The sequence below is a fragment of the Ambystoma mexicanum genome, chromosome 1p (assembly GCF_040938575.1).
Source record: "Ambystoma mexicanum isolate Mex_15411 chromosome 1p, UKY_AmexF1_1, whole genome shotgun sequence".
Classification (NCBI taxonomy): domain Eukaryota; kingdom Metazoa; phylum Chordata; class Amphibia; order Caudata; family Ambystomatidae; genus Ambystoma; species Ambystoma mexicanum.
Window position 1 is genome coordinate 1012635692 of NC_090921.1, and position 20810 is coordinate 1012656501.

The 20810-nt window shown below is 47.4% G+C and overlaps 1 protein-coding gene across 2 annotated transcripts in view; it reads right to left on the reverse strand.

The window, feature by feature from the left end:
• GLG1 (golgi glycoprotein 1) overlaps positions 1-20810 on the reverse strand; it is a 1453447-nt gene that overhangs the window by 1407922 nt on the left and 24715 nt on the right. For both annotated transcript variants that reach the window (XM_069655141.1, XM_069655148.1), the window contains exon 2: positions 18975-19007. In XM_069655141.1, the coding sequence (XP_069511242.1) occupies positions 18975-19007 (33 nt within the window). The remainder of the gene's footprint in view (positions 1-18974; positions 19008-20810) is intronic.

Here is a 20810-nt window from a genome sequence, read left to right on the forward strand (position 1 = left end):
CGCCTTCTTCTTGGCCGCCTGTGAGACGACCGAATCCAGCGTCAGCTGAGCCCTTAGGCACAAGGGGGCAGCGTCGGGGACCCGGTACTTCTCATACCAGTCGTCTTAGCAGGCATCATGGACGGGTTCTTCAGGACCGCAAGTCCCTCGTCCCAGATATCATCGAGTAACAGTACCGCGAGGACCGTCTTTTTCTTGGCCTCTCGCCGCTGATAGAGGAAACCTTCCTTCTGTTCCTCGGGGCAGAGCTGGAAGAGCTTGGACGCCCTGGCGATCATGGCGTGAAAGGAGCCAATTTCATCGGGTGGGGAAGCCAGAGGGGGTGGTGATGGAAGGTCCATCCCGTTGTCACCACCGTCATCCGTTGTCGTGTCCGTCGCCGTGTCATCCCTGGGATCCGGAGAGGGGGATGAAGGCTCCATGGGCTGCGAGGGCATGAAGGGCGGGGGGGGATGAACTCTCCTCCGCTTGTTCGGAGGGCTTCCCGACGGGCCCGGTTCTGGTTCGTCCACCGGGGTTTGTGGTAATCTCGTCCTTCTCTCCGTGCATAAGGTTTGGATCTCCATCAAAATGGCCACCGAGTTGTCCTGAGGCTCGGGCAATGGCTGCGACAGGGGGGCTGGCCGCTCCTCCACAGGGGCCTCGTCGGTGCCACCGTTGCCATCTTCAACCACCTCTTTGGGATCTTTCCCGTGGGATTGTACCTTCTCGAACCTCTCCTTGAGGCTCTTCACAGCCTCCACCAGCTCCTCAGAGGCTGAATCTGTGTCCTAATGGCCACCGCTCCCCCCCTCTTTTTCCACCGGGGTCTTCTTTGGGGGTCTTGAAGGGCTGGAAAGTGTATTCACTCCGCGGTGGCAGGGAAACTCTGGGCCCCGAGGTCGCCTCCACTGGTGTAGCCTCCACAGGCTTCGCCAGGGTCGCCGTGACTCCCTCGATAGAGGCCTTAGCTGGGTGAATCAAGGCCTTCACCACCTTGGGCGCGCTTGAAGCCTTCACCTTTGGGGAGGGTCACCACCGCTCCCCCCTCGGCTAAATCCGTAGAGATCGTCCGGGGCCTCTCCAAAAAATTACCCGGGTTCTCAGATTTCCTCTTCCCCGAACCAGAGCGTTGGGTCGTGGTTGATGGTGCCGGAGAAGGTGCGCCCTGCCTGGCAGCCAAAGAGCCCGACCGCAGCGCTCCCGGTGCCCGCGGACTCGTGGGCTTAGCCTTCTCTTGAGCCCCCGTCGCCAGGGCGCCCTCACAGGACTTGGAAGACGGCTCGGACCTTTTCTTCTCACCTGCTGGGCCCTTCTCCAGCCAGCTGGCGAGGCGGGAACGACGATCCCTCATGGTCCGTTCCGATAGGTTCTTGCAGAACGCACAGTCCTTCTCCACGTGCGTCTTGTCCTCATGAAGGCAGTAGAGACATCTGGAATGCTCGTCCTGCTTGAAAACATTCTGTAAACCGCATCCAGGGCAGTTCCTGAACAGCTTGGATCCGGGCGTCAAGCTACCCTTGTCCTGGACCGCGTCCATGGTAGGCCTCAAATCTTCTGGAATCCTCCAAGAAGCGTCACTCGACGAACACTTCACCCTTGAGGGGCATTGGAAATTCTGAAAACGGGTCCCTGTTGATCGGAAGAAGAAAGGGTGGAGCTTGAGGCTCGATTTAACCGGAAAATGAGAAAATCTCCTTGAAAAAGCACGAAAACACAGCAAAAGCTCAAGCTATAGCACGAGGACTCCCAACACTTGAACGTGCGGTAAAAATCTGAAGATGGCTGCCAGAGGAGGTAAGTAGAGGGCAGTCATTGGCTGGGGGCAGTACGACCCAGAGACCAGTGATTGGTTATTAGTAGAAAGACAGTTCAGAAACAAAACTGAACCTGATTTTTTCTTTACCAAGGATTCCCAGCCTGACGACGGGGAATATTCATGAGCATGTGAATCCATGCCAGACCCCATGCTGGAGAACGACAGTTGTTTCAACTCTGGAAACCAGAACCTGGCTGGCCACATTGGGGCTATGCAGATTAGAGAGAAGTCGTAAGACCTCCATAGTTTAAGCAGAGCACGAATGATCAAGGGGAGGGTCAGAAAGGCAACCACCAACATCCCATCCCAAATGATAGAGCACATCCCCCAGAGAGTCCAGGCCTTTGTCCTCCCTGGAGGCATAAAGCACATGTTTATGATTGGAGAATGTTGCAAACAGGTCTACACTAGGAGTCCCCCCCCCCCAGTCCCAGGTCTACACTGGAGTCCCACTGAGAAGAAATCTGGGACAGAACCTGAGCGTTTAATTCCTTCTCGTAATTTGCAACAGATTGGCGACTGAGGGATTCTGCCTCGGTTTTCTTGACCAGGTATATGGACTGCCTGAAGCCAAACATTGTTTTGCACTACCCATTCCGAAATCCAGCCAAAAGTACAAGAGGTTCTGCCTTCTTTGTCGACACAGAACATTGCATCAGAGTTGTCCGTCCTGATGCGAACCGTTGTGTTGCAGATGTTAGACTGAAAAGTATTTCAAAGCAAGAAAGAAGCACACCCCTGGCCCCCCAAAAGAATATTGCCACAAGTTGAGGTACTTGATAGGATGACCCCCCCCTGTCCTGTCTGGGGGGAGATGGCAGAATAGAACACCTCCAGATGGCTAAAGTAGCTCCCCAACTGAGGAGAGGAATCCAGTAACATGATCTGAAGAATGGGTCTGAAAATGAAGGTCCCACTGTAAGATTGCTGGTGGTACACTTAACCAGAGGTAGTTTGCCATTTTCCAAGAGACAAGAATTGACCGGGTCCGTCGCCTGGGACCAGGCCTGAATGAATGTTAATTAGCTAAGTCTCATCTTCAACCTTGCTCGTGGGAGGGCAAAGCCACAGGATGCCATAGAGCCCAGAAGCTATCACACAGACATGCGGATGGAACTGAGAAAATGAGCATGTGTTGCCATAGGTCTCTAATCCTGTAGCCGATTAGAAAAACCCTGGCATTAACTGTTCCATCCAAAACCCAAGATCAGGTCCTTTGAGACAGTCAATGACAATTTGCTAGTTCACAGACAACCACAGCCTGAAAGGCAGCTGGAGTAGTAGGTGCATGTATGAAGCTGCTGTATGAGGGCAGGGACTCCAGTGGAGCCAGTCATCCAAATATTGATAGACGTGAACTCCTTGAAACCTGAAAAATATTGCAATCGCAGCGATCTTTGTGAAAACTCTTGGCGCCCAGCTGTGCCCAAAATGAAGAACTCTGTACTGGAAAAGTTCGGCTCCTACCGAAAAAAAAAGTAATTTGCAATGCTGGGGCCAGATGGGTATATGAAGGTATTCATCTTAAAGATTCACCACACAGAACCAAACGTCCTTTGCAAGGGAGGACTGCATTTGCAAGGGCGTGATCTTGAATCTTTCTTGGAGGAATGTGCACATTGAAGTAGGACATACCTAAAGAAAAAGAATAAAAACCCACACCCTCTTCTGCTGGAAGGACTTTATCGCCCTCATGCCCAGAAGCTTCTGGGCCTTGGCATGGAGAGGGGGCGATCCAGTCTGTTGCAGGGGAGGACCGGATGGAGGAATCAACAGTAGGGGGGACGTCAGAAACAAGAACGGGCTACCGACAGCATCCACAGATCTTTGGTGATGGTGTGTCATGCATCCGGGTACAAGGAAATGCATCTACACCCAGCCCCCCCCCACACTGGAGTCATATGGAACCATTCCAAACCATCATTTGGTGATGGTCAGAAGGAGGAAGCACTGGCCCCAGAGGTAGAGTGCTGAATGGGAGAAAAAAAAAGCCTCCTGGCTTTTGGAGCATTCTGGCCAAGAGCACTTTGGAACAGTCCGGCTGAAGCATTTTGCGATCTTGGAAACCTTGAAACCCAGAAAAAACCTAGATTGGTAATCAGACTGAGTGTAAGAGGACTTCACAGCAGGCTGCTTTGTTAGGACAGGACAGATACACTTTACAGTTTGTCAGAACTGTGGAAAAGGTAGTCTTCTTCGAAAGGAAGTTCTAGAACCTTCTGCTGCACCCCTCTTGCAAAATTGGTCGTGTGCACCTACGCCTGCAGTCACAACCATGCCCAGCATATGCCCTTGGGCATTAATACACATGTGATGTGCCGCAAGTCCTGGGACAGGACTGTGTCCGATAAGCCGGTCTTGAAATCAAATCTGTTCTGAGTGAATAACTGTTCAAACTCTGACTATTTCCTCCATAGCTTTAAATTAGCTGCTGCCAACTGCCTCAGTATTTGCCCCTCGAAGCTAGAGGGCAGAGTTTGCAAATACTCTTCCCCTACTGCTTCTAAGGCCTCATTTTCTTAGAGAGTACCTGTGCCACAGAGGAAGAGGTTGCTGAGGATTGAGTGTACGGTAGCTGCTGCCACAACAGTTTAAGAGGGAAGAGAACATATGGATGGGAGAAATCTTCATACGCTTGCAATCTGTACATAGAGTATTTTTTATTTACATGTTAGCCCATGTGTGGCTTCTGACACCTTACAGGCATCTGAAAGTCTTTCTGAAGAGAAAGACCAGAGCACTTGAGACATTAACACAAGACGTCCTGACAACACCCTAGTTTGCTGGACAGGAGGTTTAGGAGTTGCAATGTCCAAGAACGCCATCAGTTTGACTGAAGACGTTTGACTGAAGACCGAGCATAGTCCTTGTCAAGCCCATTCAGGGGTAACCATTTTGGTAAAATCATCCTTCAGTGCTGAAGAGTGGAGCGCGAGGCGCTCGCTCAGGATCTTAGAGCTCCGGAACCCGTGCCAGTGTAAAAACAGGAGTAAAGGTGGAGCTTCCGCTGGTGGAGACTGAGGTTTGAGAACAATTTCCCTGAAGAGTTCCTTAAAGTATGCCCTTATTGAATCAGAGTGCATTAGGTTGAAACAGCAAAATAATTCTTCCTCTGAAGATGGCCTTGGTTGTGGTCTATCAAAAAAGCTATGATGCCACACAAGACTGGTTGCCAAGAACTAACTCCCATGTATGGATCCTCGTAGTGTAGTGGGGCTGATGTAGGAGGCAGTGATGAAGCCAGCATGGCATCCACAGATTACACAGCACATTTGTATGAAAAGGATTTGAGCCTCTGGACGGAGGAGACAAACTGGGCCTGGCATCTGTACCAATCTCCATTAGGGATGCAGACAAACTTGGCACCCCACCCACCCCCCCAGCCAAGGGAACAAAATGGTAGCCACAGATGGCGCTAGTTGATGCGCCACTGAGTCCTTCTGAAGTGCCATGAATCACAGGTTTGACAGAGGCCATGGTTGTTTTGGCCACTGACTGGAGCTTCAAGCAATGGCTTAGCCCCTATGAGGGATCCTTGGCAGTGCCGGTGGATAAGGACTGGGCGTTTGTCCTGTGCACTCCTTCAGGCTAGCCGGTACAATGTTTAGCCCCTTTGAGGGGAACCTCAGGAGTGACCCCGGCACGTTTAGCCCCCCCTAAGGGGGAACCTGAGCATGGTCTGGTATCCAATTTATGCCTCGAACTAGGCACCCCAGGGCGAGCCCTAGTAACGGTCGGACCCCTCCTGGAACTGGTGACACCGGGAAAGGAGTCACACCAATGGGGTGCCCTAAAAAGTAAGGTACTAATCAGGCATTTGAAATTCTGAAGGAGGTGGAGGAACGCCACAAACACTTGCTCCCACCGGACTAGCCTTTGCTGGAGTCCAACGATGGTCTGGGCCAAGCAGCCACGTAGTGACATCCACAGGCAAAATCCTTCTTGTCCAGCATAGGCGGAGAAAAGAACTAACTGTGGTACTGAGGCAGGAAGGGTAATTCAGGGAAAAGCAGAAAGAAAAAAACAGCGATGCAAAGTGCGTCCAATCCAACAGCACAGAGAAAATGCCTGAAGTGTGATGCGCTAGGTGGGGCCCAGGAAAGTGGGGCAAAGGTCACACATGCTGTCCCCATGTAAAACATTTGTTTAAAAACACGCTTTTTTTCTTTTGATGGTATCAAAAAGTGCTCTGGTCCCAAAGAACGGAATATCTACACAAGTATGGTGGAAAGGGGCGCGGAATGTATGAGTATTAAGGCTCCCAGATTTATGGTATTTATATTTTCAACATTTCTATCTGTATGTATCCACATGTGTCCTTAAACCAGGATTTTCAACTAGTGCGTTTCCTCATTTATTAAAAGAAAGTTAGCATTTTAACCTTAAAAACAAATAGCTGCTCCTTATGCCGGCATAACATCTCTTTATCCCTTTAAACAATTTACTGCCAAACTCTTTTTAGCATCTCCACTGATACTTTCCATTGCACAGCTGTTGGCCTGCAAGGCATAATAGACTATCTGAAGAGCTAATAAACGCACATGAAATTCTGTCTTTTACAAATAAATACTGAAAAGAATCAGTGGTTTCCGCTGGTTAAATTTTGTTCTCTATTCACAAAAAACTGACAGGATTTATAAAAAAATAGTTGCAATTGTCAGGATAACTGTGAAAATAGATTGTATCCACTTCAACAATTGTTCACCAATAGTGTGCAGCAGTTGTAGACACAGAATCTGTGTTTTGTAGTGTACTGGGTTTACATCTGGCTGGTCCTTCATAAAAAGTGTGGTATAATGTTTCTACAGCTTTGACGCATTATATAGCGCAGCAAAGTAGCAAGTGACTTAATAGGATTACATCCACTCAGTTTGATATTAGATGTACGCAGCAAGGATGCCAATTGTCACCCCTCCAACTTATTCATCGAAACATTTAGCTGTATTGGTCAGAAAAAAACGATAAAGAAAAATACTTTGATGCCTGCACTCAAAGGTTCTCTACACGAAAGATCTAATGTTGAATGATCCGGAGCAATCCATTAGCCATTTGACAAAAGTACTGGAATTATTTAGGAGGGTCAGATATTGAAGCCAATACCTCAAAGACTGAAATCGTCCCCCAGAACGCCATGTTGACAGTTATTTATTTGATGGGACTCCCTCCTTGGAAAAAGGATTTCAGTACATGGGAGTCCAAATCAAGGCATAGGCACCAGATTCATGCAAACATCTGACAAACTGAAAATGGTGTACATTAAGCCTTCATGGTAACAGTGTGGGTAATGTAAGAGGACCATTCTACCAAAGCTGCTTCCCCTTTCTAATATGCTCACACTTAATCTCTTGGTAAAATATCCAAACAAGGTTTTGAGCAATCTTCTATGTTGAAGGGGATTGAGGGCAAATACCACTGACGTCTTGCAGAGCTGGTTTCAGACAGGTGTTTTGGCTAGCCAGCATAAATGTTCACCATGGGGTATACCCACTTGTGCACAGTAATTTGGAGCGATGCTGACAAAGTGTCAGAATTTCATACCCATTGAGGAAACCTCTGTTCACGAGACCGTGCTAGGAGGCTCATTAAACATGCAGTAACCTTGCAACCATTTCATACCACCATCCATTTCATACCACCATCAATTAGACATGTACTTCTGGAACTGAAAAATGGCAATCAACTTGGGGGTGAGAAATACCTCTTAAAGGGTTTGTGCCTTTGGAATAACCCTCTTAATGATGATCACATTATCTCCTAGAAATCCTGGCAGAAGGCTGATATGGATCAAGTGCCATTATGAATATGACTATTTTGAGTGACTATAAAATATGATTCAATGTAATGACCTATTCACAAATTCTAATTTGCAACTCTTCTCCCCACTAAAAACACAAATGCACACCCTCCCGGGTCTATTGCAGCACTGCAAGACTGACCTAATCTGCAGTCATGATTTACAAACCTCTTGCTCCTCCTGAATCTGGCTCATTCTTATTGTGATGCAAGAGAGCCTGGGAGACTGACCTGGAGCAGACAGTTTTAAAATGCTGGCTGGAACAGGCATGCTTGGAGCCTTCCATTGGAAGGTGGACCTTGATTTGCTCTATACACCACAAAGAACGATCTACAACTTCTATTGACCATCATGGAAGATGCACCACACAATGTTCCCTACCAACACATGCCTTTCCTGTAATGAGACAATTTCTGGTCCAGCAGCAAAATCAGGGACTACTGGGAGGAGATCCTTCGACAAACTAACCTAGTTTTAGGCTTGTCCTTCCAGTCACCACAGGCTTGCATGTTTATTTTATTGCATTTATTCTACGCCCAAACCTGGAGTTACCATGGCGTAGATTACAGAATACTTATTCTTGGTTTTTACATTACATAAATTAAGCTGTACAGTTAAACACAGTCTTGGTCGTTACATTTAGGTCTAGTACTGCAATAACCAGGTATGACCAACAGGAAAATGAAAAGAGCCTGCAGAGCCTTTATTGTAGCCAAGAAACTAATGACACTGGAAAAGTGACAACTTCTGCCGACACCTCTAGTCTGGCCAACTACCGCCATACCTCCATTACCCCCTTCCTGGGCCAACTCTTGGAGAAGCTGGCCATCTCCCAGCTTATCCACCACACCAAATCCGTTAGTTGTCTCCACGACCACCAGTGTGGTTTCAGAGCAGCCAGAAGCACAGAAACTGCACTCCTGAAAACCTGTGAAGACGTGCTCTCTAATCTCGATTCCAACTTTCCTTCCGTCCTCATCCTTCTTGACCTTTCCTCTGCCTTTGATACTGTCAATCATGCCACCCTTATCAGCTCAGCGATATCCTTGGCGGCACAAGCATAGCGCTTGACTGGTTGGCCTCCTTCCTCCGACTGACATTCCCAGGTTCAACTGAGCCCTTTTCTCTCCATCACGCACTCCACCTTTGGTGTCCCTCAGAGCTCCATCCTCTCGCCGTGACTCTTCAACATCTACCATGCTCCTCTAGCCCATTTGATTTTCTCTCCCAATTTCCAGCGTTATGCAGAACCCACTCTCCTTCAAGCTTCCCTCCACTGCCATCTCTTCTTCCACTCTCATTCCTGCTATTCAGGTATGGTGCACTGCTAATGATCTCTGCCTTAATGCCAGTAAGACCGATATCCTTCTGATTGGGACCCCAGGTCCCCCCTACTCTGGCTGCCCTCCCTGGGCCCCTCACCCTAATATGAGGCAAAAGACCTTGGCGTCATCTTCGACTTCACTCCTCACATCACGGACCTTGCCAAGAATACCCACTTTCAGCTGCACCTCCTCAGAGGCATTCTCCATTTCCCCACCTTCACCCAGAAACTCAATGTCTACAAAGGAGCTGTGGTCCTCTCCACGCTGACTACTGCAACAGCCTCTTCCTCAATCTTCCCAATTCCCTCCCTTTGCTCCCTTCAACTAATCCAGAATAGGACTGCAAGACTTCTCCTTGGCCTCAAGCCCAGGGACTGGTCCCAAGTGAAGGGGGCCACATCTCTCCGGCCCTAAAATATGTCCACTGGCAGTTGCTGCAAGGATCAAGTTCAAGACCCTGTGCCTCATCCACAAGGCTTTCTGGTGTCTGGGGAATCTGCTACATTCAACACTCTCCCTAAATACCTCGCTGCTAGAGCTCTTCGGTCGTCTAAACCTAGTGGTCTGCAAATCAGATGCTTTTTAAAGCAGAGTGGGGGTATATCCCCTTCTGCAGGAGCCTCCCACTGGAATGGCCTCCCAGACCCCTCAGACTTGAGCCAGATCCTCTTAAATTCCCGTAGCTTCTCAAGACCCTCCTTTTCGCTTCTTCCTTCCCTCTACCTCCCCCAATGTCTCCCCTCTGTTGCATTGTGCCCGGCTGCCTGGTTTCTTCGCATTCATACAGGGCACCAGGCCATACTAGCCCAGTCTACACCAGCATCTAGTTCTCCCCTGCCCCCCCTTCCCCCAACCTGCACTAGCCTGGCTGGGCCTGCACCACTGTGAGCCCTTTCAGACCCTTCCTAGCACTGGCTAGTGGCCCTTCACTGTACCGCACTTCTGCATTCCCGGCACTTGTCCACCTGGCCTCCCCTTACCATCCACCCAGCACCACCCCCCCCCTCTAAAACCCCCCCTCCCTTCAGCACCCCTCCGCCCAGCACTACCGCTGTCCGCTCAGACAGGCACTTCCTCCTGCTCCCCACTCCCAGTTCTGCACTTAAACCACCAGAATGTCACAAGGCGTAAGATGGTTTGTCGTGATCTGTTCTCCCAAACCCCCCATGCATCTGTGTTACTGCTCCTTGAAACACCATTTGCTGAATAAGCGCATTATACATGCCCAATAAACAAGCCTCCCATGAATATTAGCTGTATAGTTTAGTTATTCTTTGGGATGAAGAGTCCTTTCCGAGAAGAGGCAAGCTTGTTGACAAGCACAAGACGGAGGCACCTTCAATGACCTGCGTGGTATACCATACCATGTTAATCCCTCCTGCCCTTAAAACCACTTTCCCCTCCTTTTCATGGATGCTAGTACTAGTTCAAAGTGGGTAGCATACAAATTGAGCATCTACTACACTTGGTTGTAAATAAAGATTTACCGCTGATGAAGTGTTGAAAGGCTTAGAGGCGGACAGAGCATGCAGCTCACTGACCCTGCAGGTCAAAGTGACAGCCACCAAAAAGGCCACCCAGGACAGTAACTTCCACCATGTCCATGAATGGTTTGAAAGTCAGGGCAGGGAGCACAACACGTCATAGGAAGGAAAAGGACTCTTGGGCCCCAAGCCCTTCAGAATGCTGCTTCACCACCGCATTTGAGAGGTAGAACTCTTCCCTCCACAGATTGTTTTTGAAGGCCACCACCAAAGGTTAGGTCCAGCAGGATTCCATGGAGATCCTGAGGAAGCTAAACAAGACAATGACAGACATGGGCCCATGCCACCACAGGAGTTACCAGTGTCAATACATCAGTGAAGACATTAATTTACTTTTATAGAGGGCCTTTGTGGAGGGATGTCAAAGAGTCATGATGGCCTTCATTCTCTTAAGAACTCCAGGGCCATTCTTCAGGAAACAAGCAGGTAACTGAGTTGAAGGGAGGGATGCCAAGAGGGTAATAAGCCAGACTGGAGGTCAACAAAACAACCTGGCTACCACAAAGCCGTTTTTCAGGACCACTGAGCAAGGGAAGTCTCAATTTCTTCAATAACCGGAGTGAGGTTAAGGGGGACAAATCAAGTGTCAATCATGTCAAGTGTCTGCCCAACAATGAGGCAAGCTAGCAGCACCTTGCATTGCAAGACTCCACAAAAATAGTGGGAGCACCACCTAGTGAAAAAACCCAAAAACACTTCTGGGTGAAGTCCCCAATCATGAACAGTGTTATCCAGATTAGGGCATTTGCCCTCAGATTCCAAACCCCAGAAAGATAGCGGATTAGTACATTGGTTCAGCCCAATGGCACACTCCCACAGCTCCACTGTGAGGGCAATGAGCTATAGAGGGGTCCTGGTTCCACCATGCTTTTGCCAGGTAAAACAGTTCTCATTTAAGACTACTGGGACAACTGATGAGCAGGTACGCTTTCCAGGCATTGAAGATGGCTTGGCGCTCCACCACTGACAAAGCTGCTGGTCGTAGTTCCACCAGCAAGTTGCCCATGGTTGCTCCTGATCCCAACAGTGCAGAGTCTTGTGGTGGTCCAGAAAGGAAAGTGATATGCAAACCCCACTCCCCTCCCTCAGACTGAAGCGGTGACCCATCACCTCAGATCTGGAGTCAGAAAAGGAGTCCTCTTTTACACCACTGGCTGAGGTGTTGGACAACAGTCAGATGCTGGAGTAAAGCTGTATCCGCCCCCATCTTTATCTTGGCGTGAGGTACAGATAGAATGCAGGCGGCCATGCGCTTCAGGATCCACTAGGCTGATCGCTGAGCTGTTTAGGACCAGATCAAATTGCTCTACTTTCCTCTACACTCACCCTAGCTAGCAACTAGTTAGGTAGTTAAAAGGTCTGCAAGACCTTAACTGCCTCAAACTGTCAACGCCCCTCCCAAAGAGCATTGTTAAAGCAGGGAGATACATTAAGCCCAAAAGGGGAGCATTCCGTACTGAAAATAGCATGGCTCTAGAGAAAAGATTAGAACTAATTGATAGTTGCACAAGGGGTACATGCAGGTAGGCATCCTGGAAATCCACTATCCCTGACAGAGGAGGCCAGATCTGCACTAGTGTGAGCTTGAACAGTTTCAGGCCCCAGCCACTCTGTGTCCACTGTTCAGCTGGCCACATTGTTTTAACTGTTCACCTGCCAACTGTACTGCATACCTGTATTAGGATGCTGGCACAATTGACTAACTTGTAACCCCCGTCAATAAGCTATGCGTCTGTTTCTCTGATCATATTTCTGTAATAATCAACTATGTTCAAGTGCCCAGATACCTCAGGGTTTGGTGTGCTCTACAAATAATAAACTAAGATGTGGTTGAAGGAAGAAGGGTCCAGGATGGTGCGCCGGATGCCTGGTTGTCCTTCAGCAGAGTTAAAATCCTAGCAGGATACAACAGTCCCACGCTTCCCACCCCGAGGAGGATGGAACCTCCACTGCCCTTATGTAGATTAGCTTTCAACTCCGGTTCTAAGCAGAGGATGGGACCAGTGGAAGAAGATCCATAAACCAACTGACAAGACCCAAGGGTCAGAGGAAACTGCCCTCCATTCCGCAAGGTAAAACAAAACATCCTCCTCTCCCAGCCCCTCCCGTCTGGCCCCACTGGTATACAAGCCAGCCCCTTCTATGGCTTTGGATCTGAAGACTGAGGGAGAAGGCCATTGGAAGTAGCCCCTGGGTCGAATATGTTGCCTCATCTTCTGCTGAAGGGGGCAGTAGTCAGCTTGCCTTGCCCTGCTCAAAAAAATGGGAAGCCCCAAAGAGCAAGGCCTGCATTCTAAAGATATTTCATGAGAAAGAAAAGGATTTTGTTCCGGCGTAGTGACTTAACAACTTGAGTGCTGGGTTTTCATCTGAAGCTTTTTCCTCACAAAAAAAAAAATAGGTCAGTAATCTTGTCCTGGACATCAAAGAAACGTTGTGGCCTGCAAACAGGCTTCATGTCTACTCCAACTATCCTCAAGCGAACAACTTCAGAGCCTGAATGAGGTTGTTCTTCAAACCTCCATTACGTCCTATAGTAAGCAAACACCTCTTGTCTGAGTGCATGGACAGGACCCATCCCCACACATGAAGCGCTCTTGCCAAGGAAGGAAATTCGTCCTCTTGTTCATCACCCGTATCTGCAGGACCAGAAGGGTGCACACAACAGGAGAAATCCAAGCGGCAAAGGGGGCTGTGGCAGCATAGGGAGAAGCCCTAGAGTCAAAACCAAAAGGTGCCTGTCGGTGGGGCCATTAAAGGTACCGGTGGACAAATGAAAGGCAAGGTGGTAGATTTGCATGATGGGACTGCTGGCTAAAGAGACTAGGCTCCCCAGATAATTGCCTTAAAGTAGCCATGCATGGTTGGGGATTATACAAGGACCTGGAATTCTGCTATTGCAACCGGACTCTGACCAAGATGATCACCTTTCTCCATCCAACAATCACAGGTCCAAGAACACCAATGGTGGGGAAGATTTGGGCAGGTGTGGGAGGTTCAGTTGGTGCAGACTACCAAACCTGAGAAAAGGAAGGATTAAACCCCTGGTGGACGCTGGTATTGAAGTTTGAGGGCCCAGTAGTCTCCTGCATCAGTCGCACTTCTGATGGATGACTGAGGGGCCATCTTTCTTGTGATGTTTGGCATGCTTGAGCTCATTAGCCTTGGATTAACCTCAGCCTTGCCGGTAAGCTTGTCCGATAGCACAACCCCCACCCCCTCAACCTCTGGTAGCTACAAGGGTCACCAAGAAACCTTGTGGCCTTGGTAACTCCTCCCTAATGTTGAAGCCAGTGATTAAGTGCATACTGACATTGAATGCCCAATGTGCCAACCAATGCAAGAGTGAATAGTGATCAGCAGCAGCAACCGATTTGGGAAAAAACCTGAACCCGCAAAGCCAGCTTTGCCTGGTATAGACCAGGGAATCTAAGCGCTGCCAGGGGCAGGGGGAAGACGTTGAAAGAAATGTAAGAAAACCTAGAAGATGCACAATGAGCACAGCACCAGAGCTCCTGTGGCACTGAGAAAAGGACAGGCAGGGCAGAGGGTGGACGAGCATGGCCACATTTACATATGCAAAAATAAAATGTTATTTTTTGTTGTGCACGTAAAATGCTTTAGTACGGTACGCGAGCAGGGACTGCTAAGTATGTAAAGTGGTCTAAAATAGCACCATTCTGCATGCCTCTAACAAAAAGGGCAGGGTGAGTTAAAGTGAGAAGGCAGATGCAGAAAGCATTACCCGTGTGCAGATCTGAAAATCTGTGGGTCGTGCACTTGGCAGGTTAGCTGTATGGGCAGCCTTAGGATTGAAAAAATGTACGTTTATGGAAGATGGATATGGTCCAGGTCTGTTCAGTGCGCAAGACCTAGTCGGTAGTTTGCGGAGTGTGGGTAATATAAGGATGCAGGATTTTAGTGACGAGTTTGTGGGGTGGGGGGTTGGGGAGGGTATGAGTTGGGCTGCTGCTTCCTTGCTCTTGGTTGTATTTTTCACAGAGATGCAGGTACGGACGAGTCATGCAGCAGAGCATTCATCCAATTGGATTGCCACAAATTGAAGTGAGAAGTTTAGCAATTGCTAGTCTTACGGTAGTAGTTTCTGGTGTACAATCTTTAGTTGGATTCCATTAGCTTTCATTTATTTCAGAGAGGTTGGTCAAAAATCCAAGTCTTAAGCTTCTTGCAGGCAGAGAGGTTTGGGTAGGGTGTACCACAGTTTTGCAGCAAGAACTGAAGGTGATTATCCTTGCAAATACTTTAAAAAAGGTAGCAGGCGCTCCTCTCCAGGGAGAACATGGCATGATAACCTGTTCTGAGATGAGCGTTTGCAGCACACGCTTTTTGCTCACTACCTTTCACAGATGGGAAATATCCATTTGCATATCACTCTTTGTCCCGCCCACATGGGCAGTCCAGCACCGAAATGCTATGCAATTCCTCTCTGAACAAGAGTACCACCAGCAACCCCATACACACGTTTCAGCCTTGTTGGGCCTCATCAGTGAGGTGAAGCTGTGCCTCTCTGAGCACAGTGAGCAGGGAGTCCACGTCTGGTTGCCCCCAAGTAACTCAGGGTAACCAACCCCAAGTTCCTTGCAAATACTTTAAAAGGTAGCAGGCACTCCCCTCCAGAAAGAAGATGACATGGCATGATGACCTGTTCTGAGATGAGTTTGCAGCACACGCTTTTTGCTCACTGTGCCTTTCACAACCAGACGTGGACTCCCTGCTCACTGTGCTCAGAGAGACAAAGCTTCACCTCACTGATGAGGCCCAAAAAGGATGAAACACGTGTATGGGGTTGCTTTTGGTACTCTTGTTCAGAGAGGAATTGCCATAGCATTTCGGTGCTGGCCTGCCCATTTGGGCGGGACAAAGACTGATATGCAAATAGATATTTCCCCCATCTGTGAAAGGTACAGTGAGCAAAAAGCGTGTGCTGCAAACTCATCTCAGAACAGGTCATCATGCCATGTTCTTTCTGGAGAGGAGCGCCTGCTACCTTTTTTGGATTATCCTTGCAGTTTAAAAAAAAAAATTAAAATGTTTGATTGAAGTTGGGGACTAGTACTAGCGCAACATTGCTGGACCCAAGTGCTCTGGAGGGAGCATAGTGTTGAAACTTACTTGTGAAGGAGGAAGGGCCTCCTCCATGGTATGTATGACTGATGGGCACTACACAATGTTTAGAAATGAAACTGATGGGTAGCCAGTGGAAAACAATTGCTACATTTTGAGTAGTAGTCATGAAGATGCATTTTGAACTCTAAATTCTCATTAGGAAATCTGCGAGACTGGGGAGGAAGGATAGCTCAGGGGCAAAGAGTTGGTCTTGGAAGCAAGACAACGCAGCGCAACAGGTTTGAATCCCGATCCAGCGCTTTGGTTGGTATCAAGTGCATTCTAAAAGAATTAGAATTCCGATTTATAACTGCGATAGAGGCTGTTGGCATAGTTTAGTTTGGATCGTACGAGATATTATGCCATTGGCTCTTTGGGTGACTGTTAAGGCAAAATGTGGCAAAGAATGCGCAGCTGGCAGAAACCGCTTCGGATAATGACTCTAGTCTGCGGATCAAGTGCATTTTGCATTGTGGTTCCAAGATCCTTACTGTGGTTGACGGGAAACGGGCAAGGGCTGATCTCAGTCCAAGGGATTGCAAGTTATAATTGATGCTCTGTAATCCTACAGGTTGCGTTTTCCTAGGTTTGAGTTTGTCCGTTGGCTGTCTTCGACCAGTCTACCTGTGCAAGGCAGTTCTTAATGTATTGAGTGACTGGTGATTCACAAATGTGCAGATCTTGCATCATCTGTGTAGTTGTAGCAGGAGATATCCAATCTATTGATGTCAAATAGGGGTGTCCTGTAGATGTTGAAAACTAGAAGTGAGGATATGTTGGGTACTCCACAGAAGAGTGTGAGGCCAGAAATTGTCGAGCCCAAGATAGTGGTTGCTATACCGTATGAGAAAGGTGTTAAGAGGGAAGGAGGTGACAGCATGAAGCATTTTTTAATACTAAAATCTTCCTGTCTTTTTAGGAGACTGTTGTGACTGATTTCATCCGCATTTAAGTAGATGCCAGATGCCTCATTCAGAAGGTGGTTTGTTTCCATGAAATCCCAGAGGGGACCATACACGATTGTTTCCAGATTAAAGGGGTGTTGGGATAGGGCAATAGCTGTGTCGGTCAAATGGGGCAGCTGTAGGTTTTTTTTAAGCAGCAGTCTGATGTATGCAGATTTCAAGTGAATGGTGACTCTTCAAGCATTGGAGTTCAGGAGGCATAGGAAGATGGGCGTTCAATCTTAAGATTTCAGAAAGGATTTGTAAAGATGTGGGGTGGGGGACATGGATCCTGAGGAGATCCTGATGGGTTGCATTGAGCAATGGGATCTTTTAGGTCCTCTGCAGACACAGCAGGAAGACAATAGATGGAGGAACGGACGTACATCTGTGTGTAAGCAATCTATACGAGGTGCTTTTAGTACTATGAGTTTCCTACTGCGAGCCGTCACTGTCGTTTGTCCTGCATTTCATTCATAAGATTTCCATCTTAGACAGTGTCCATAAAGTTGAGAAAATCTGAAAGGGATTTATGTGGCATTGAAAGAACAGCAATCTTACAATTTCTCCTTGTGCTCTTCAGATTCTTCCTCCTGACCCTACCAAGTAGATTAGATTTCTATTGCCCACCTGCAACACCAAGATTTAAGTACTGTTAGAGATTCTGTACGCCAGATTTTAGGCGACGGGGCCATCAGCGCTGAAGGCAGATTACTACAGGACTTTGAGATTGAAGCAACAGATTAGTGGTTAGATGTTTTGGGGTGCTAGGGAAACACATTGTGGCCAAAGGTTTTGTAGGTGTCTCCTTACTACCGGTTTGTGTGTAAAGTGCGCAGAGTGCTCTCTTGACTTTCTTCGAGACCTGTGAAAACATTCAGCGCCATGTTTGATGGTCAGTGTCACGTTTGGATGCGTTGATCTTGCTGAGGGGCTTAAATGGATGGGGGAAATCTGTGTGGGCATAACCTGCAGCCTCATGGTCATCAGATGTGCCTTTTACTCGCTAAAAATAGGCAAACCCCGCCCGAAAAATAAAAATATGGAGTTAAAATACTTGCATCAAAACAAATAGGACCCCGACCCATATGATCCTGTCCCCCTGCTTTTATCCACAGAGCTCCATGTACCAGTAAGTGCACGCAGTACCACAGGAAGAAACCTATTACTGCCTGATCGGAAGAATTAAACAGGTTATTTGAATGTACATTAATACCTAGGTGCAAAGAAATAACTGCAAAAACATTTCCGTTTTCCAGCTAAAACATTTTTTATCCGCTTACAAAATGCACTCATTGGAAAGTGACCTTACATTTCTACTCCCTAGAAAAATCATTTTACTCCCAACAAAAAAAAATATAGGGAGTAAAAAATACTCCCACCTCCAAATCCTATCTGAAGCACTGGCAAGGATGGCCCAGAGGTGTCTTCATTGAAAGGCTGTTCTCGGGTTGAACCGTCCCCTTAATTTTGTTGCTTGACTTGACCACAATCGGCAGTCTAGGCCTTGGCCTCAAATATACATGGTGCTCTGCACTCACTTTGTCCAAGTATTTCACCAAAATGGTCCACACTCGAGTATTATTTGGTTCCTTAGAAGGCAATGGTTGCATACCTAATGGGTGACCTTTGTTACAGCAAAGTCAACATTTGGGTGTTTTCCCCCAGTTAGAGTAAGACAGGTCAGCTAAAAGAGGAGAAGGAAATGGAGACATTTGCAAACCCATAAGAGAATACCCAATAATTGTCCCTACAGTATGCTAGGCAGCAGTCCATTACTGTCACTCGTCTCGAAGTCAGATTATTTGATCCATCTCAGCATCTTGGAGAATGTAGCAGTCAGTGAGGGCCAGTCGCTTCTCCAAGCAAAAAGTTGGTGATAGATCTTTCTTCGGTTGGGGCCTCCCTCTGGAACAGCCACCCTGAAACTTTAGAACCATCTATGGTTCTGTAAGCACCTAAAATCCTTCCTCTTTGCTTCGGCTTGCTCTCCTCCTCTCCCCTGCTGAACTCCTGGCTGAAACTGCACTTGTCTATCTCTGGCCCAGGTCCCCTTCCCTGAAAGTTGCATCCCTGCACTGCCTCCCTGGCATCCCTCGCACTTGGGGATCGTTTCTGTATCCATACAGCCCCCTTTCAGCACTTGACACCCGATGTCTCAACTTACCCTTTCACTTGCCACCAGCTGGCTACACTATTATTTATTGCCTATTCTATTTATTTTACTGTCATTCCCATGTACTGCACTACCCCTCCCTGCCCCCACACTTTTCCCCTTCCCGATCTCAATGTCACCTGGCCTAGTAAGATAGTTGCACCGTCTTCCCTCTGTTTCCCCTCCCTTGCCTCATCACGCCTTGAAACACTTCTGTATAGGCGCGCTATAAATGCCATATATCATGATAGTACAAATAGGTAGTAATAGGTAGGCCAAATACTCACATGGTTGCAATCTGAGGAGATCTCATTGTCCGGCTGCAAATAAATTAAAAAAACAAACGTTAACTGACAGCATCCTAACAAATGTGTTTACCAAACCAAGCATGTAATCTGTTCCAATCATACATCCTCAAATTAAAAACAAGCTTTTACTGCAGAGCTCAAAAAGGCCAGCGTTACTTCAAAAGACAGCCTCCAAGCTCCATTACAATTTTTACAGAACTGGATAAATTATGAAAATTACTAAATATTTAAATTTAGTTACACAAATTCAAAAACAACCTACAGCCACCGGTTACAATACATACATGGATTGATCTAGGCAAGGACTGGCCTACCACTTCAAATCTGCAAGATATTGACCACTTCTTGCTGCACAGAACAGTCCAGCATGTGAGAATAGGCAGCAAGCGTTGATTAGACAAACCCATTAGTCCATATTTCACTTAAGGCATTGCTGCTAGCAGGCGGGATATTAACAATTAAGGATTGAGGTGTTCAGCACAATTTTTTAATTTCACACAAAAACGAATGTAATATACAAAAGCCAAAGTATAGTCTTAACATAGTTTGAGGCCCCATGCTCTTTCGCTTTCTTTTGTTGTCCTGCTGGTCTTCCATATGCACATTGTCCTTTTGCCTCGCCTTAACAGGCTGCCACTGAATGACTCCGGTCTTGTACTTACCATAATCGCATTTCTGATGCTTGTATCTGCTTAGATTCACATGCTGTGCGTAGGCCGACATTATCGAAGCTAGACTATTGCAATGCATTACTGCTGGGCACCTTGAACACCAACTTAGCTAAACTACAATTGCTGCGAAATAAAGCACAGCGAGCAGCCCTAGGACTGAGAAATCTGACCACATCTCCGCCATCAGGAGAGAAGCCCACTGGCTTCCCATCAAAGACAGAATCATCTTCAAAACACTCACCTACAAATGTCTTGCTAAGAAGACCCCCATATACACATCAATAACACCATTTCCCTAAACAGGGCCACTAGAACACCAAGAACAACGCACATCTCTCTATCCCATGCTATAAATGCGCCAGAGCAGGGAAAGCAGTTTTTCAGTAATGCCTCCAAAACTCTGGAACACTCCCATTACATGATAGAAATGAGCCCTCACACCAGTGCTTCACGAAGATGCTCAAAACGTGGCTATTCAACAGATTCGAGCCCGATGACTCCCTCCACCACCGCCAACAGAAAACAAAGCACTACGCATCTATCACCCCCACATCACCTACTCTTGCTCCCCTCCTGAAAAAACGAAAGCCAGCTAACTACTGTACTACCATTTGTAGTATAACTTAACTTTCTGGGGTGAAATGTATCTAATCAGATTGTATCTATATAATCATGATGTCCAACTATGTTGCGATACCTTGGTTTGGGCGTATAATAAATGCAATAAAATGTGGAAGCTACAGAGTATTACAGTTTTCAAAGTTCGGAAAGGGATGTTGATCGGGTGTGCCAGTAATACTAAACCTAGTGCGTCATCCACTGTACCCACTGTCCTTCACGCATCGAGGTCCCTCAGATTGTTTTGTTTCTGACATGATGTAGCAAGAAGTCTAGCCAAGCAGACTTGCATCAGACAAGCTCAATCATCCATGCACCTTTTCTCCAAGGGGAGAAAGGGTGGGCGCATGTGAATCTAAGCAGATACAAGCATCAGAAATACAATTACGGTGAGTAATGTATCCCTTCCGAGACTTGTGGAATCTTAGATCACATGCTGTGCATAGATTAGCGAGCAATGTTAGAAGGTGGTGGGTTGTGAGACGGTTCATGGTCAAACAGATGTTTTAGAAACGCGTGTCCCACC